Source organism: Scardinius erythrophthalmus (assembly GCF_964197995.2).
Source record: "Scardinius erythrophthalmus genome assembly, chromosome: 25".
Taxonomy (NCBI): Eukaryota; Metazoa; Chordata; class Actinopteri; order Cypriniformes; family Leuciscidae; genus Scardinius; species Scardinius erythrophthalmus.
In genome coordinates, this window is record NC_138245.1 from 3,188,530 (window position 1) to 3,206,780 (window position 18,251).

An 18,251-nucleotide genomic window follows, 5' to 3' on the forward strand; every position below is an offset into this window, starting at 1 on the left:
GTGTAAGCTGAATTATATTTCATCCCATACTATCAGATCACTTCTGACTAATAATATTTCCTCTGACTTTCTACTTATTTTTTATTATAGGCTGTGTTGCTAGCTTCTCATAGGTTACCTGGTTAATTTCAACGTTTGATTAAAAAAATATGACCTGGTATACATAGTTATGACTTAGTTTGCCATAAAAATCTCATAACCTATGTAAAAAAATAAAATAAAAAGTACGCAAACACAGTTGCTATGAAGGAAGCGCCCCTGGTTACACTTGTGTTGTCCATAAATACCCACAATGCATCGCTCACGGCCACCACATTTTGGGGAATTCTGTGGTAACTTTTATTCCTTTTTCGTTTTTTAGAAGCATTTACATTTTGTACAATGACGTAGCGTTATGACTCCCGTTATTTAACAGATTTGATCAGTTGTGTAGCGAGAGATATTAGCTTTAGCTTGCTAGCTTAGCCGCTCATAACGGTGACATGATAATCCACAATAATTACAGTTTATGTATATTTTGCAGTTCTTGCTGTTGCTGTCGTTCAACGTCGGGGTTGTCATGAGGCGATAATGTATTGAAATATTAAATACATCAGCCTGTGAGGAAAACAGCGACGAAAGCATCGTGCTTTGTGTATTAGAGACAGTAATCTGTCCATCTGTAAATATTGTGATCCATATGCCAGCATGGACAAAGAGCAACGAAATATTGTTGTTTTCAACGCATCCAAACGAGAGCTCTTCACCTCCAACTCTGGATATAAGTCTTTGCAGAAGAAATTAAGAGCACAATGGAAGATTCAAAGGTGAAATCTCTTAAATGGCTCATGTAAACATGATGTTTAGCCTACAGGTGTTAAGGAGGTTTATTCACTACATTGTTGATGTGCCCATTTATATCACAAAACAGGAATTATGCAGACATTTTGTTGGATTTGCAGATATGCTAATACAATACCCGTTAGAAATGAATGTTCCCATTAACCCCTAAAAAACTAGTTTGACCAGCTAGCATTTTGCCAAGTGGTGATCAGTCTTACTTTTCATATTCAAATTAGACCAATCTAGATGACTAAACCAATGTTACTGAAGTACTGAAGCTTGTTTTGCTACAGAATATTTTTTAGACTCTTTTTTCCCTCAGAATTGTGAAGGGGATAAGTCAGAATTGCAAGATGTAAAGTTTTGAGATATAAAGTCACAATTCTGAGGGGAAAAAAAAGTAAAAATTGTGCGATATAAACTCAGACTTGTAAGATGTAAACTCAATTACGAGTGAACTCAAAATTATGAGAAAAAAGTTAGAATTGTGAGATATAAATTTAGAATTGTGAGGAATAAACTCAGAATTGTGAGGGAAAAAGTCAGATTTATGAGATCTAACTCAGAATTACGAGATGTAACTCAGAATTACGAGATGTAACTCAGAATTGCGAGATATAACTCAGATTTACGAGATGTAACTCAGAATTATGAGATCTAACTCAGAATTACGAGATCTAACTCAGAATTGCGAGATGTAACTCAGAATTACGAGATCTAACTCAGAATTACAAGATGTAGGCTAACTCAGAATTGAGAGATAATAACACAGAATTATGAGATGTAACTCAGAATTGCAAGGAAAACCGTCAAAGTTATGAAATGTAAACTAAAAAAGGTACAGTTGCGAGTTTATATCTCGCAATTTTGAGGACAGAAAAGTCTAAACTGTGAGATGTAAACACACAATTATACGTTTATAACTTGCAACTGTGAGATATAAACACAATTGTGAGAGAAAAAAAGTCAGAATTGATTTTTATTTATTTATTTATCTTATTTAATGGCGGAAACGAGCTTCCATTCTAAACTATGCATGTTCCTCAGCATCAAAGAGGAGCTCAGCTTGGAGAAGCTCCAGGGAGTGAAGCTATGGATCACTGCAGGCCCTCGAGAGAAGTTCACTGCTGCTGAGGTGAGCATCTGAGGCACACGTACGGATGAGTTCAGACTAATGCCACCAGAGGCTTCGCTGTGAAACTGCTGTATGTGTGCTGTGTGCTTCAGCTGGAGGTTCTGAAGCAGTATCTGGACAGTGGTGGAGCTCTTCTGGTGATGCTCGGAGAAGGAGGAGAAATGAAATATGACACTAATATCAACTTCCTCCTGGAAGAGTTTGGCATTATGATAAACAATGGTAAGTGTGTTTTGGTCTTAATGTCGCCTGTACATCATAGTCTCATTAACTAAAACAAAATGTTTACGTTAATTCAGAAAATGGTTATTGTAGTTTATAATGCATACACACACATATATATATATATATATATATATATATATATATATATATATATATATATACGCAGAAAACATTAATATATACATATTTGAAAAACATTTACACCATTTTAAAAGTTTTGATTTAATAAATTTTATTTAATGTCAGGTGGTAAAATAAATTTTCCTTACACATTAAAAACATTTGCGTAGACACAACTATATATTTTTTCAAACATATTTTTCAAGTCAAGATCTCAAGATACAGAAAGAAATTTCCCCAAAATATCTTGTCATCATGACATTATGCTATGAACAATATTTTAAAACTATTTTATAAAATTATTTTTCTTTAATATGATGTAATGGTGCCTCCACCAACTTGACATTCTTTATCTTGTGCCTCATAAAAATCTTGAATTATTTTTTTCTTTTTAAATATGTTCAACTGGGAAGAGGTGTGTTCAAGTTTAAACATTATTCTGAAATGTATAAAAAAAATTTGTATTGGATTTGCAGATGCAGTAATAAGGAACGTCTATTATAAATATTTCCATCCCAAAGAAGCACTTGTGTCTAATGGTGTTCTGAACAGGTTCGTGTCTCCCATGTGTGCTGAAATGTTTCTCTGTGAATTTGTTTGGAGATTATATTGAAACTAAATGATTTAAATGATTTTAATCTTCTTCTTTTTTCTAGGGAGATCAGTCGTGCCGCTGGTAAAGTGGTCACAGGGGTGATTGATGAAGAAAATTCAGGGAATAATTCACAGTAAGCTTGAGCTGAATGTTCTGTTTATGTTATCAGCGGCTGATCAATGTTTGAGGAGGAACCTGTAAGGTTTTCTCTTCCAGTTCTTTTAGTTTCTCCAGTCTTACCAGCCGTACAGAGATACAGTAGTTTTACAGTTAAAGTGCCCCTTTTATGCTGTTTTACGGGTTGTTTTGGAGTCTCCTACAACAGGTTTACATGCATTCAAGCTCAAAAAACACTTTATTTCCTCATAATCTCCACTGCAGCATCAGCTCTATTCTCTCAGTGTCTGAAACGGTTCAATCAAAGATTCAGTCTCTCTAAACCCCGCCTCTCTGAGAGCTGCTCTGCTCTGATTGGTCAGATGACCCAGTCTGTTGTGATTGGTCGACCTTGTCAGAAACCAAACGCTCATTAGCATATCTGAATTTCAGCTCTGGATCTTCCTCAGCTCTTCAGTGATACGAACAGTAACGATGGCATTTCAGTCTCATCCTTTGGAAGTACATTATCATGTTTCCATCCACCTATTTTTATGTGCATTTTCATGTACATCATAAAAATGCTGGATGGAAACACCAAGATGCGCATAAAGTCTAAAAATGCACATAAAAACCTTGTGTGTTTAAGTGAGGTGAATACATTTTTATCTGATAAGAAGACATGCAAATAAACTACGACAGAAACACATTTACTGAATAAATCCCTTGATGCGCAACAAAAACCTCATGCGACTTTGCCTCAGCAGAGGCTGTGATTGGATGACTGGACTAACTAGTGGACCAATCACATCGCAGCATCTCAAATGTTGGTTTGGTGTTTCTGAAACACCGGAGTCAAAGTCTGTGATCAGAATGATTTGGTTTAATTCCCTCCAGAAGCGTCTCACACGATTGCGTTCCCGAACACCAGCATCCGAACGCTAGAGAACATGACAGCATTTACTGTGTTTCGTGAGACAAACTCATTTATGATGGAGGACAAAAGAGCCTGAATGCAGAAACTTCCATTTTGTGCCAGTTCCACAGGATATGAGGATTTTATTCTCTAGAACACATGGGATTAAAACGGTGCTTTATTTGCAAAAAAATTATGCGATATTCAAATTTTGTGCATAAGGTAAAATCGCAAGTAATAAACAGGGCTAAAGTGGATTTGCTCTGTCAGCAGAAAACAGCGTCTTCTCAATGAACACGAACCAAACTCTTCCAGTCTCAGATAAACTACAGTGTTTGAGGGTCAAAGTAGACGTTGTTCACGGCAGCCAATGAAGAACATAGGCTGGCATTATGCAAATCTGTTACAAACCTACGCAGATTCAGCAGGAAGTGAGACTGGAATTACTGACGACTCGTTTCAGTTCAGAATTACTATGATCTTTAAAACTTTGCAGATTTTTTACATTCACAAACAGCTCTATTACACACCACATAAAAGATAATATCCCAAAAAGCATAATGGGGCACTTTAAAGTCCCACATCAGAATGTGTAACAACTTTTTATTTCATGGTTAAACAGGGCACTCACGTTCGTTTACCCGTATGGGGCCACATTAAACGTGATGAAGCCTGCGGTGGCCGTCCTGTCCACTGGCTCCGTGTGTTTTCCACTCAACAGGCCTGTTCTCGCCTTCCATCAGCCTAAGGTGTGTGTGTAGTCATTCTGATGATCAGACTCAGTCATACCTGTGTTCAGCTTTATTCTGAGCTGTCTCTGTTTGTGTCTAGAATGCTGGCAAGTTGGCAGTTCTGGGATCATGTCACATGTTCTGTGACCAGTACCTGGACAAGGAGGAGAACAGTAAGATCATGGTAGGATATTCATTTGCTATTGCAAAATGTCACTCATACAGATGGCGAAAATGTAGGGTTAGGAGTTTGTTCAAAGTGTGATTAATTGCAAATGAGTAGTTTTGCAAAACCCCTAACCCTAAACTTTCACCCGTACAGTAGCTCGTCTTGCACAGTATGTGCCATGGATGATAACCCCAAATCATGAGGCTCAAGGCTGGGATACACTACACAACTTTTGTCCAGATATTTGCCCTGATTTGCATTATGGACAGTTTCACTGAAAGTCCGAGCCAGATTTTGTAAAGTCACAAGGCGCGTTTATATCACAGATTTGCGCAAAACTTTTGCGTTTTTTTTTCTTCTTCTTTTTTTCTTTTTTTTTTCTTTCTAAATGTCAACAAAAAACTATTTCGAAATGACGGCGTTTCCATTAACCGATGTTATGCGACTAAAACTTAATTTTTTCTTCTCGCAATAAGTAAAATCATTCCAAAAACCATTGCAACGGACGTTGGTAGGTTTATGTACTATATCCCAGCCACTGCACTGGCCATTATTATTAATCATAGGAGACGTATGTGTGTTTTCAAAGCATTAATGGTAAGGAACGACCCTTATTATACTTGTGAGCGGCACATATGAGGAGTTTCTGGGTGTTTCTCCCTCATTTCTGCTTCCAGGTCTTGATTGTGGCATTTATTTGAGGTTTAGAATCCATTATTCCTGTAATTCTTCTGTCTTATATGAGTTTAAATCCTGGGTGTTGGCTGGTAGACCAAGGCAAGGGCCGCTGTTTGAACAAAAGAAAAATGCTAATGCAGCGTATAAATATGCTGTCAGATTTATCTGTAAAAATGAGCAAGCTATGAGGGCAGAATCTATGGCCGAGAAGGTAATGGATAACAACACTACTGAATTTTGGAAGGAGGTAAAGGGTCTTAACAAATGTAGTATACCACCCCCGTGCACTGTAGATGGTATCTCAGGTGTTGAGAATATTGCTGAGATGTGGAGACAGCACTACAGGACCTTGTTTAATTGTGTTAAAAGTGATATTTATATGTCTGACAATGTTAAGTGTGTTGATTTTAAGGCAATTTTTTCAAATGAGGTATCAGGCACTATAAATAAGTTAGCAAATAATAAAGCAAGCGGGTTGGATCACATCACTGCTGAGCACATTAAATATGCCAGCATGAGGTTAGCCCCCCTTCTTGGTATCTGTTTTAATTCCTTTTTAATTCATGGTTTTCTGCCGGATACAATGATATCTGTCTTGCTTGTGCCGGTGATCAAGGATAAGTCTGGTAAGGTTGGTTGCTCTGATAACTACAGACCAATAGCCCTTGCCAGTGTATTGTCTAAAGTTTTTGAAAGCATCCTGTTGAGCAGAATTGTGGACATTATCCCCTCTACTGACAACCAATTTGGTTTTAAACCTAAACATGGCACAGATATGGCCATATATTCCTTAAAGGAAATTGTTAATACGTATAGAGATAAGAACTCCTCAGTTTTAATGAGTTTTATTGATGCCTCAAAAGCTTTTGACCGTGTCAATCACTACAAGTTATTTGACAAAATGAGTAAGAGAGGTGTATCTAAATGTATTGTGAGAATTCTGTCCTACTGGTATGCCAACCAGTCTATGTTTATAAAATGGGGCCACTGTGTTTCTGCCCCTTTTGGGGTCAGGAACGGGGTCAGACAAGGTGGAATCCTCTCCCCTATTCTTTTTAACATGTATGTTGATGAGCTCTCTGTCTGCCTGAATTTGTGTAACACTGGGTGTATGATAGGCAACACTATAGTGAATCATATTATGTATGCAGATGACCTTGTGGTCTTCAGTCCTAGCAGTGCTGGTCTTCAACAGCTTCTTAATGTTTGCTCTGACTATGGAACTGTTCATGATATGAAATTTAATACAGACAAGAGTGCGGTGATGATTTGCAGAACAAAGGAAGATAAATGTCTAATGTTTCCTCCTTTTAAATTGGCAGGTAATATCTTGAGAGTTTTGAGCAAATACAAGTATCTTGGGCATCTCATTACAGACCAGTTGAAGGATGACCTTGACGTTTACAGGCAATGCCGTTTTTTATATGCTCAGGCGAATAGTTTGTCTCGCAAGTTTGGTGGGTGCACAGATAGAGTGAAAGTTGCTTTGTTCAGAGCATACTGCACTCCTCTCTACACTGCACACTTGTGGTCTAGTTTCAGCAAAGCTAGCTTGCATAAACTCCAGGTAGCTTACAATGATGCACTGAGAATTCTGCTGAGAAGACCACGCTGGTGTAGTGCCAGTGAGATGTTTGTGGCTGCAGGTGTTAATACACTGCAAGCCACATTGAGAAATGTTATGTACAAATTTATATGTCGGCTAAATAACTCCGAGAATTACATAATTATGGCATTGACCAGCATCAAGTTTAGCACTACATGGTATAAGTCTAAGTTATGGAAGCATTGGTATAGTTGTCTCCTCTGAAGTTTTTATTGTATTGTGTGTACTGTCTTGTTTTTTATTTGGACCTGTGAGTCTGCAATAAAGTTATTATTATTATTATTATTATTTATTAGTTTAATAAAGAGCTCTGTCTCGTATTCTGTCCAAACACACCGCGTAATCTACGTCAGGTGACCTGGAAATGTGCAAAAACTGTTTCCATTGCAGTTTTGCGAGATATTTCTTTTTCAAATTGCCTGAAAAACCTCCTCATGCGAGCGTAAAAACTTTTTTGCCATAAATGCAAGATTTTGCGAAATTTACGTGTTTCCATTGGGCGTATTTTCAATTCGCAATTTCAATTTGCGCAATCTGAAGAGTAATGGAAACGCGGCTTGAGTTGACAGAATTCTCATAGTGCACAGACTCTCATCCAGTCAGATGATCTCAAGCATGGTTTTGAACACATATTGTTGTCATTTATCACACGTTTCCTAGCAAAAAGGGCTTATTTCTGCACAAGTTTGTTGTTCAGAACGACTGTTAGTGTGTGATTCTCAATTGTTTAGTAACCATTTACAAAGTCGGCAAGTGTATGATGCCAAGTGTTTGAAAATCTGTTTAGATGAAACGTTGTGTGGTATATTCCAGCCTTTACAGAGGAGATGTGTTATTATTTTAAGAACATATAAAGCACGCACATCCAAACATATCTAAAATACAGGTGTGTAACCAAAGATTTATAAAAAACAAAAACAAAACAAAGTCAGCACACTTGCTCCCACAAACATTTATTACACTTTGTTACATGAGCTCTATAAATGTTTTGTGGGAGTGTGCTGACTCTGTTTTGTACGTGTTATTGCCTTCATAGTCCTTTCGGGTAAACAGTACCAGATTAACCACACACTAGCAAACACATAGCAAAACGTTAACAAACACTTTGAACAACTTAACACCTAGGATCGTGGTGGTGATCTTTGCATGGGCAAGCACCACTCTCTTGTCCTTCATAAAATGTAAAAACTCAGTTACTTTTGTGCTTATTGTTTAGAATGTATTGTTTTTTAATGCAATAATATAATGTGTGCGTTGCAGGATGTTGTTTTCCAGTGGCTTACAACCGATAGCGTTCCTCTCAACCAGATAGATGCAGAAGACCCAGAGGTAACGGAGCGGAACTTGGTCACCTTCATATCTGTGTTACAATACTCCACTGTTCAAAAGTTTGGGCTCATTATGATTTATTTAATGTTTTTGAAAGAGGTCTCTTCTGATGATGATGATGATGATGATCACCATCTGCATTCTCACCAAGGCTGCATTTATTTGATAAAAAATACAGTGAAACAGTGGAAAATTATTACAATTTAAAAGAACTGTTTTCTATTTTAATATACGCTAAAATTTAATTCATTTGAATATATAGTAAAGTGTAATTTATTCCTGTGATCAAAGCTGAATTTTCAGCATCATTACTCCAGTCTTCAGTGTCACATGTTCCTTCAGAAATCACTTTAATATGAGGGTTTACTGCTCAAGAAACATTTATGATTATCAATGTTGAAAACATTCATGTTTTTGTGGAAACTGATACATTTTAAAGGATAATTCTGGTATTTAGCACGTTGAGTCTCTTTTCTGGTTTGTTTTGGATGAACTAGAGTGGTGGACACAGAAATGTTAACGATGGGTCCTGTCTCGACTTTTTGACTTGTTTAGAATCGCCTTTGACCGCTTCAGAGTGGCTGGCTACGGGCATGCACGAACATGTCCTTAACAACCTTTAAAGGGGGGGGGGTGAAGCGCTAATTTTCACTCAATCTCCTGTTAATCTTGAGTACCTATAGAGTAGTACTGCATCCTTCATATCTCCAAAAAGTCTTTAGTTTTATTATATTTATAAAAGAAAGATAGGCTGTAACGAGTCTTTCCGGAAAAAAACGAGCGTCTGGAGGCGGGCCGTGTGGGCGGAGCTAAAGCTGTGCTAACGCGCCGAGCTAACAACACACAGAGACACTTGAAGCAGTTTTACTCACCGCCAGGTTCAAATCCACGACCGCGAACCTTTATCATTGCGACTGCTCAATCCTTAAGCATTAGACGATCTGCAAATCCATCGATCTGGGCTTTGTTTATAAAACAATCATCGTCGAAATGCAGGGAACAACAGTCTACACAACTCCGTTTATGCTCAGGAAAAACAAACTCCATCCACTGGTCCCTTAACGCCGGGTTCTTTGGGAATCTGTGCAGGGTTGTCTTGCCCTGGCAACCAAAAACACACTTCTTTGGTGATATTGACTTCCCAAAAGCCGGGCAGAGCGCTTTGGTGGCGTAGCTGCTACTGGTTTCGCTCTCTTGCTCTGGTCTACGAGTGTGCGCGCGCCCGTGGTTTTCCGGCAGAAGTGCCCTTAGGACCCATATAAGGAAATTACGCCACAGCTGACGTCACACAGGCCCATACTCGAAAAAAACTTTCCGAAACTTGTGACAAACCAGAAGGAGCATTTTTGGCACAGAAATACTCCTTCAAACGTACAATTTAATTTTTGAAACTTTGTCCATGTTTAGCATGGGAATCCGACTCTTTAACAGTGTAAAAAACTCAGTATGCATGAAATAGCATTTCACCCCCCCTTTAACGTTCGTTTTCAAACCTGTGCAACTCACCGAGTGGTTAGTGGTGTTCGTTGGTGATTAAAAACAAATATATCGGCGCAATGTATGATTTCAATCCGTGTTATTTGCTATAGTGGAACTATTTTTTCAGATACCTCACAACCGCGTATAAACTTCCGCTCGATACTTGAGACTGAAGCGCAGTAATATCAATGAGCAATGAGTCCTCCAACAGAAATCAATGGGATTTTACAAAATGCCAAATAAAACATGACAGAAACTGTATTTCGCAACGCTACTTATTTTGGAACATCAACGAACAGCACTAACCACTCGGCGAGTTGCACAGTTTTGAAAGTGAACGTTAAGGGTTGTTTTAAGGACATGTTCGTGCATGCCCGTAGCCAGCCACTCTGAAGCGGTCAAAGGCGATTCTAAACGAGTCAAAAAGTCGAGACAAGGACCATCGTCAACATTTCTGTGTCCACCACTCTAGTTCATCCAAAACAAACCAGAAAAGAGACTCAAAGTGCTAAATACCAGAATTATCCTTTAAATTGAAAGTTCTAAATAACAGCATTTACAAATAGAAAATTCTAAAATTCTAAATGTCTTTACTGTGAGTTAAGTTTCTGCACTCAAACTTTTGAACAGTAGTGTATATCTGACCCGACTACAGAACACACAGGTCACGCTTCAGGACTGTGAGGTGACAATCTTTCATTTTTCCCAGATCACAGACTACACCATGCTTCCGGACACCGGGAGTCTGTCCGACCGTCTGAGAGTGTGTCTGCAGGAGGGAGACGAGAACCCGCGAGATTTCACATCCCTGTTTGACATGTCTCTGCTAAAGCTGCACACAAACACTCTTCCCTCTGTCCTGGAGTAAGATGCACATTTCCTAAAGAGGCTTTCATGTTGTGTTCCGACATAAACACACACAGTCATGCACTGAACTCTTCTTGTGTGCTTGAGTTAATAGAAAACAGTGTCAAAGGGCATGAGTGTGTGTGTTCGCTAGGGGTGTAACGAGACCCTCATTTCACAATTCGATACATATCACGATAATGAACTCACGATACGATATTATTGCGATACTCCAAGACATATAATGAAAGGTTAACAAAAAATGAACTGTTAATTAAAAAGCTAAATTTGGTGTTACATTGAGTGTGTAAATGAATAGACTCGGACTTGGTGCTGAAACCCAAACCACAGGACTATAGAGACACCAGAATAACAATATTCATGATTCTGAAGCTGAAAATACTGAATTATTTTAGACGAATATGCTTTCACTGTCACTGACTAGATATATTTAAAATAATGTAGGACTTGTTACTGGTAACAAGACATTAGGCATTATCAGGACACACACACATTATATTCAACATTATATATAGTAGTTTAATGCAGTACTGACACTAAAACTCTGAAAACTTGATTTTTTTTTCTCACACAGTAATTTTAATTTTAATTTTAATTTAGGTGAAATAAACACAATACATATAGTCACTATCCACGATACATATTGTTACATTTTTGTATTATGATATATTGTTACACTACCAATGCTTGGCTAATCAGACATGCATTGAAATATTAATAACTAATGATAGTCTGTATTTTTAGTGCCTACAAGCTGCTGAATGTAAAACATGAAGCTCTCCAGCTGATCACACCTCAGTTTGAAACTCCTCTTCCTCTTCTGCAACCGGCCGTGAGTCCGTCTTCATCACATCAACTCTCCACACACTGTCCACTGACTTTAGTTTCTCTAAATGTTTTCACTCCATCTCAACTCAGTGCATTATTATTATGTGCTTTGATAATTCCCTGCTGAAAATGCCTTAAAGTGTGTTTTAGATGATCAGTGTTTGACTGAGGCGTTGTTTTGTGTTCAGGTCTTTCAGCCAGCGTTCAGGGACCTTCGCCCACCCATGCTTGACCTTTTTGACCTTGACGAGACCTTTTCTTCTGAGAAAGTGAGGCTGGCTCAGCTCTCAAACAAATGTGAGTTTCTACCATTGGCTCCGAATGCACAGACCGGTTTGTAATGCTGTCATTGTCTCGAGTTTGAGCGGTTGGCGATTTGTAATGGTTGCGTTGTCTTCTCTAAGGTACTGATGATGATCTTGAGTTTTATGTGCGTAAGTGTGGAGACATCTTAGGAGTGACAGGGAAGTTGGACAAGGACAAGAGAGATGCCAAGCACATACTGGAGCACGTCTTCTTCCAGGTGGTGGAGTTCAAGAAGCTCAATGTAGTATGTTTGACACACATAAACATCTCCATTTTATTTGGCCATTCATTTAGTCTTTAATGTAAAGATTTCATTGGTATGGTAATTTGTGCACCCACATGTTTCAAACCGGTAGGATTTTCTTTTTTCTGTGAACCACAAAAGGAAAGGATAGGCAAAATGTCCGAGCTTTTCCACTTTTCCACACAACGAAAGTGGATGGTGATTTATACTGTAAAGTGCCTGAGATCTTAAAGTCCCCCTGTGGTGAAAATCCAGCTTTTAATGTTGTTTATGTGTCTAAGTGGTGTTTTTAATGTGCTTTAAGACAAACCATGTGTAAATTCATAAGTCGACAGCATTGCTGAGTATTTCCTCCTTAAAACTGCAGTGAACCAAAGACAGTCTCAAAAACACGCTTTGAAATCGCTGGTGTTTCTGACGTCACAAACTACCTCGTAACCAATCAGATCAACGTGTGATCGTCAACCAGTGGATCTCTGAGCTGAGTGAGTGGTTCATTTGCATATTCATAGAACCGTGCATACTAAATGAGGCAAGGGTGTCGAGTTACATTCAAGATATTTTAAGGCATGAAGACATTTTTTTCACAAAAAACAAAACAAAAAACGGAGTTATGGAAAAGAGCAGCTTGGACATTCTGCCCAAAATTTCTTTTTGTGTTTGACGGAAGATAGAAAATAATTTGTGGTTTGAACAACTGTAAATGAGGGGGAGAAAATTACAACGTTTTCATTCTTTAGTGAATTATTATCTTTAAGTCGTCATGAAAGGGAAGCCACGTTATTCTTTTCTTCCCTGTTGTAATGTATATCTGAGTGAAACGGCTTCTGGAACAAGAACTAATGTGGGCGGGGCTTGAGTTTGTCTGTGGGGAATTGATTGGATGGTTGTGGTTTGCCATTGGTGGATCTCGTGTGAGTGACAGGTTGCCCCGCCCTCATCATCAGAGAAGAGAAGAGATGCTGCAATTTATTCTGATTCAATATTTTGAGACACATGAATTTAAAACAATAATGATGTGCACCGATAAATAATTTATAATAAAACACTGCAATATTCCATTAAAAAAAAAACAAGAATTGTCCATTTTGATTTTATGGTGGCTTTAAGATTGCTTCTTTTTTCTCTTTCCTGAAGGAGCATGATATCGACACCACAGAAGCAAGATTCAACATGTACTGAAGCAGGCAGACCGTGGAGCAAGGACTTGATTTGGAGATGTGTGTGTATATATAAACACAATATAAACACTCAAACTGTAGTAGAACCATATACACATACAGTCAGGTGTGGTTCATCTGAACTTTCCAAGCCTATGGTTTAAAGAGTTTTTTTTTTTTTTTTCAATAAATATATGCTTTTTCTCATGTTGGAACATATTTGTATACTCACACATTGGCATCCAAATCCAATCTTCGAGATTGAGAAATTTCTGACATCAAGCATGTGAGACTTCATGCAAAAGATTGCCTTTGTTTCAGTGGTTGTCAGTTCTGTTCCTGAGTTCCCCATTTGTGATGTCTCTTATCTGACACTCATTTCAGGTCTTGGAGTCATTAATAAGGGAAACATTTTTCCTTCGCGTGTTTCACGTACAGACAACAGCGTTGTCAAAACAGTTCCCGTTCACATGGATCCCGAAACACTACACTCCTGTAGACTGAAGGCATAACACCACTGTTTTCTCAAACTCATGTTTGTGTAGTTCACACGGAGATGACCGCAGGATTACTTTCAGATACTTGCACTTTGAAACCCGTTTTCAAAAGTTTGCATTTTCAGGCACTGTTGCTGTGTAAATGAACAGCCAAAACACAAGTTCTCAGGTGTAAACGGCCCTACAGCTTGCAGTTCTGGGGCTCCTCCAGGACCAGGGTTGGGAACCACTGCTTTATTTCACTGGCACATGATTGAGAGAACACTGAAACCAAAACATGTTTTTGATCCACTGCCGTGGAAATCATTCACGTGCTTTATGCACTGCAAAAAAAAAAGAAAGTCTCCAGGATTTCCATCTTGTTTTCTACTACAAATATCTATATTTTTTAAATAAACATTTACTTGAGAAGCAGAACTGCTTAACTGATGTTAAGGCCTGTTTTCTGAAAAACTGATCAAAATTAAGTGAGTTATTGCTTTAAAACAAGAACAAATGACTTGTCAGTGAGGTCAGAAAAATAATCCTGTTTTCCCTTGAGTCAAGTTTATTTCTCTGACCCCGCTGGCAGATATCTTCTTATTTTAAGCATAAATTCATCTGGATGGTTTTTTTTCTTCTTCAGAGATCAGTACTTAATGTCTTAATTTATCTAGTCATTTTGCTTCAAGTAAATCTTGAGGTAAGACTGGAAAACAAGACGATACTTAGTAAGAAAACTCTTATTTCCCTTGTTTTTGCAGCGTGAATCTCACACTCACCGCCCAATTAATACAATCTTCTGTAGATTGTTTGTAACATACATTTACAATGAATTCAAGGCATTTCAACACTTTAATGAAAAACATTAAATACACTTTTAGTACAAATACATTTGCATAAATCACAGGTGCCATTCTAGTAAGCATCACATCATCTGTAAAACAAAGCAGAAGGTTAGAACAGCCTCATTACTTCAAGGATTAGCATCAGTGTTGGGGAGTTACTCATTACAAGTAACTTGAGTCATGTAATCAGATTACTTTTTCAAGTAACTTTTTTTAAATAAGTAACGCTACTTAATTTTTTTTACATTTATTGACTGACATCTCTCTTGTCCCGATGTTGAGAAATAAAGTGAGTGCAACAAAAACATACAGTATTCCTCAAAATGAATCAAAAAAGTAAAATGTAATCTTAGAATTTTACACAAAACTTCTAGAATTAACTATATTAAATTACACAAATATACTTTATGCATTTAATTTCACTTTATTAACCAACGTCTTTGCTGCTGACCTTCAATGATCTAATTCAACCACACCAATAAACAAGTTACTTCAGGTTTGATTTAGAAATAAGAGTGTTGAACTTCCTTCTCCTGTATCCTATTATTCTTTCATTTTGTAAATATGCACTTCCTTCAGCCTGAGGCTCATTCACTTTTGGTGTGAAAGGGCCTTTACATTTGCCAAAAATGTAACTTATTAAAAAAACAAACAAGGCCAGGTGAGAAAAAGTAACACAAAAGTAATGTAACGCATTACTTAACCCAGTTAGTTACTTTTTTGGGGAGTAATGCATTACTTTTAAAAGTGACGTTCCTCAACACTGATTAGCATGCATACACACCTAAAGCAGGGCGTCCATTAAATGGCCAAGTTGGATGAACTCGGGTCCTCTCTGAGATCTGGGATTGCAGGAGCTTGACCCGATCCCTGCCACACCATTTCCCTCCAGGAGCGCTGAAGATCCCCGGAAACATTAGGGCCGGCCCACAGCGAGATCTCCGGAGGCACCGAGGGGTTAATGGGACTCCATGTGGACTCCAAACATGACTTTGGGCTCTCGACGATGGCCTTCACGAGGGACACTTCCCATGAGGGGTGTGTGGCGGTCAGGTCGACGCAGGACAGGTCCAGCGAGCTTCCCAGGATCGGCTTCTGAACCTTCACTCTCTCGTAGGGCGTGGAGGACTTGCCTTGCCCTGGACTGTTGCCCGGGGAGAGAATGTTCTTCAGGGCAACTAAAGGTGAAAGAAGACTCGTGGAGCAGTTCAAGCACGGGTTGGGCTCTGAATACTCCAGCACAACACCTTTACTCGGCCTCAGGAACCCGTCGGACGAAACCGCTGATAAGGATAGACTCTGGTCCGTGCAAAACCCTCTGTCAAAGTCAGACATCGACGGGCCCTCAGAGCTCCTGGTCAGCTCTACAAAACAAGCAGGGTTTCATTATGTGTGAAAGCAGCTTACTACTGAAAAAAAGTATGGTTAGATTTGATTTAAACGTCAAAATGTGTATTTGTAAATGCATTAGGACTTCACCGGGTCTATCCAGTCTTGAATCCATTAGGAAAGTGTGGTGTTAATTAGACTCAGCTTGCATTTATAGCTGTGCATTGATTGGGTCATTTAACTAGTTCTCCAACCATTGGCTCGTTTAGTCTAGTGATCTCGATCAGCAGAATCTCAAGTTATAATAATTTATTATAATAATTTGTTACATTTATATAATTAAAGCTAGTAATTTCGTTCACCTGAGCAGACTGCGGAGTAAAATTAAAATTATATTTTCAATAGATATTTTATCAGAACGCATCCACATAATGCAATATTTGATTGTTATAATAAAAAAAGGAAAAAAAGAAAGATAAGTTATAATCGAAGATAAATTATGAGAAACAGAAATAAGCTTTCAGCATCTGGTCATTTGTAACATGAAACCAATTCTTGTAAGTGAAATTTGAACGTGAAATCAATTACACACTTTGTTAATTAAACAAATTATACATCCTAAAGTTGTCCCCTACTACTCTATCAGGAATCTAACCATAGTTGGAATTACTCTCGATTTTAAACAAATATTGACAAATTATTGATATTTACAACTAGAATATATTCAAAACATTTACATACAATAGGTTTTTCTGACATATTTTGGTCATTTTAAAGTACATTAAATCGCTTTTGGTGTGATTTATGACATCAAATATTAAAACAAATATATATATATATATATTTTTTTTTTTTTAGAGAAGCGCGTACATGTGTTCCGAGCGTGCACGCGCACGCACTACGTCCTGTGCTCATGAAGCTGCGCGCGCAGCGTGTGTTCGCCGACGTCACTCGCGGGAATGGCTGAGAAAAAGGAGCGCGAGATAGAAACTTGGGCGCGCAGTAGATGTCCAGCTGGAGGGTTGTTGCGCGCGCTTTAATGAAAGCTCTTACTGTATTTGATCCACCATCTCATTAACATCACAGATGTTTTTGCGATTGTATGCTGTACGCACTGTGTCCTCGTAAAGATCCGTTTCATTGGAGCATTTTTATAAAGCATTAGGGAAATGTCGTGGTGGGCGCGCGGGTAAGTACACAAAGTTTATTACGCTCGAATGCTTTATATGATTGTGAAATGGAGTTTTAATATAGTGCAAGAAAATAAGCACGAAATATGCATTCGACATAAGGATTGAGCTTGTAGAGATTGTTGACATGAAGTTTGTGAATGCATGTTGATCCCGCCTAATATAAGCACAAAGAGCTGGAGCAGTCGCCGGACTTCAGCTTTATATCGAGTTTAGTTCTCTGTCTGACTGTGTGTGCAGTGTCATCGAGTTACCCAAACTACTGCAATGTGTACGTGTGGATAAAAACTGACATATGCATTGAGAATATTAGATTGAGAGGGACGTTATGTGAATGTGACCCTTTACATTTGCACTCTTCTAGAGCCCTGAAAGTGTTTTATTATGATCACTGCTTTAGTTAAACATGATGCGGAGATTTTCATCTAGTTTTGATGAGCATTTTCTAGCAAACAAACACAAGCCAAGATGTAAACACACTTCCCTGCCTAATGGTGTCAGTGTACCTCAACACAGTGTTGCCAGTGTTTGCTGATCTGTGGACAGTGCTGTTTTCCCAACCCTTAACGTGTGTGTGTGTGTGTGTGTGTGGACAGTGAGGACGAGGAAGAGGCCATGTGTCAGGACACAGACTCTGATGTTGCTGATCAGAAGGATTGTGGGAAGGTGAAAGTGAAGTGGACCCAGGAGGAGGTACAGTGCTCATATAAACACAGGCTTTGCAGAAATCTTAAGTCATAGTAACATCATACATCGCCAAAAGATGAGATTATTCATAACAATCAAGAATCAGTGCAAAAAAACCCCTCACCTTCATGTTCTTCCAAATCCATCAGACTAATGTTTACACTCATAAACCCATAACCGGAAGCTCAAACACAAGTTTATATGTGATTAAGAAGTCTTCAGAAGACTAAATCATTGAGATTTGTATCAGTATAACAGACTACTTACATAAAACGCATATAAATATCACTAATCACTCTTAATCTTCCAATATGTCTGCAAGATGACATTTAAATGCTTAAACCGCTTGAATCATGTATATTCTTGTTTTTGGTTGTTTGTAGTTTCAGTGGATGGATAAAATTGATCTGATGAG

The 18,251-nt window shown here is 38.3% G+C and overlaps 3 protein-coding genes across 4 annotated transcripts in view; 2 read left to right on the forward strand and 1 right to left on the reverse strand.

The window, feature by feature from the left end:
• Nucleotides 1–259: 259 nt before the first annotated feature.
• ift52 (intraflagellar transport 52 homolog (Chlamydomonas)) lies at nucleotides 260–13,513 on the forward strand. Of its 2 annotated transcripts, none has more exons than XM_081357776.1 (14): nucleotides 260–332; nucleotides 524–806; nucleotides 1,870–1,957; nucleotides 2,050–2,179; nucleotides 2,779–2,854; nucleotides 2,959–3,030; nucleotides 4,532–4,658; nucleotides 4,741–4,824; nucleotides 8,354–8,422; nucleotides 10,611–10,765; nucleotides 11,513–11,600; nucleotides 11,785–11,893; nucleotides 12,001–12,119; nucleotides 13,284–13,513. In XM_081357776.1, exons 2-14 carry the CDS (start codon nucleotides 688–690, stop codon nucleotides 13,326–13,328), a joined length of 1,281 nt encoding a protein of 426 aa, XP_081213902.1. In that variant the 5' UTR covers nucleotides 260–332; nucleotides 524–687; the 3' UTR covers nucleotides 13,329–13,513. The 2 variants fall into 2 exon arrangements, with proteins under 2 accessions (XP_081213902.1, XP_081213901.1); XM_081357775.1 differs by having other exon boundaries at nucleotides 271–332; nucleotides 12,001–12,146.
• A 454-nt stretch (nucleotides 13,514–13,967) lies between these two features.
• Nucleotides 13,968–16,170, reverse strand: LOC308685783 (uncharacterized protein). Its single transcript, XM_081357777.1, has 3 exons — nucleotides 16,110–16,170; nucleotides 15,415–15,994; nucleotides 13,968–14,719 (listed from the first exon to the last, which is right to left on the reverse strand). Exons 1-2 carry the CDS (start codon nucleotides 16,132–16,134, stop codon nucleotides 15,432–15,434), a joined length of 588 nt encoding a protein of 195 aa, XP_081213903.1. The 5' UTR covers nucleotides 16,135–16,170; the 3' UTR covers nucleotides 13,968–14,719; nucleotides 15,415–15,431.
• A 723-nt stretch (nucleotides 16,171–16,893) lies between these two features.
• The window catches only part of mybl2b (v-myb avian myeloblastosis viral oncogene homolog-like 2b), a 30,553-nt gene continuing 29,195 nt past the window's right edge, over nucleotides 16,894–18,251 (forward strand). Inside the window, exons 1-2 of the mRNA XM_081357773.1 lie at nucleotides 16,894–17,148; nucleotides 17,746–17,842. Coding sequence (XP_081213899.1) covers nucleotides 17,129–17,148; nucleotides 17,746–17,842 — 117 coding nt within the window. The 5' untranslated portion in view covers nucleotides 16,894–17,128. The remainder of the gene's footprint in view (nucleotides 17,149–17,745; nucleotides 17,843–18,251) is intronic.

Excerpts from the sequence above, each read along its gene's own strand:
- LOC308685783 (XM_081357777.1), bottom strand. The coding sequence starts at position 16,134 with ATGGATTCAAGACTGGATAGACCCG. Across the intron at positions 15,995-16,109 it reads TTCAAGACTGGATAGACCCG|AGCTGACCAGGAGCTCTGAG; the intron begins GTGAAGTCCTAA and ends CTTGTTTTGTAG.
- ift52 (XM_081357775.1), top strand. The coding sequence starts at position 688 with ATGGACAAAGAGCAACGAAATATTGTTGTTTTCAACGCATCCAAACGA. Across the intron at positions 2,180-2,778 it reads TGGCATTATGATAAACAATG|ATGCAGTAATAAGGAACGTC; the intron begins GTAAGTGTGTTT and ends TTGGATTTGCAG. Across the intron at positions 11,894-12,000 it reads GGCTCAGCTCTCAAACAAAT|GTACTGATGATGATCTTGAG; the intron begins GTGAGTTTCTAC and ends GTCTTCTCTAAG.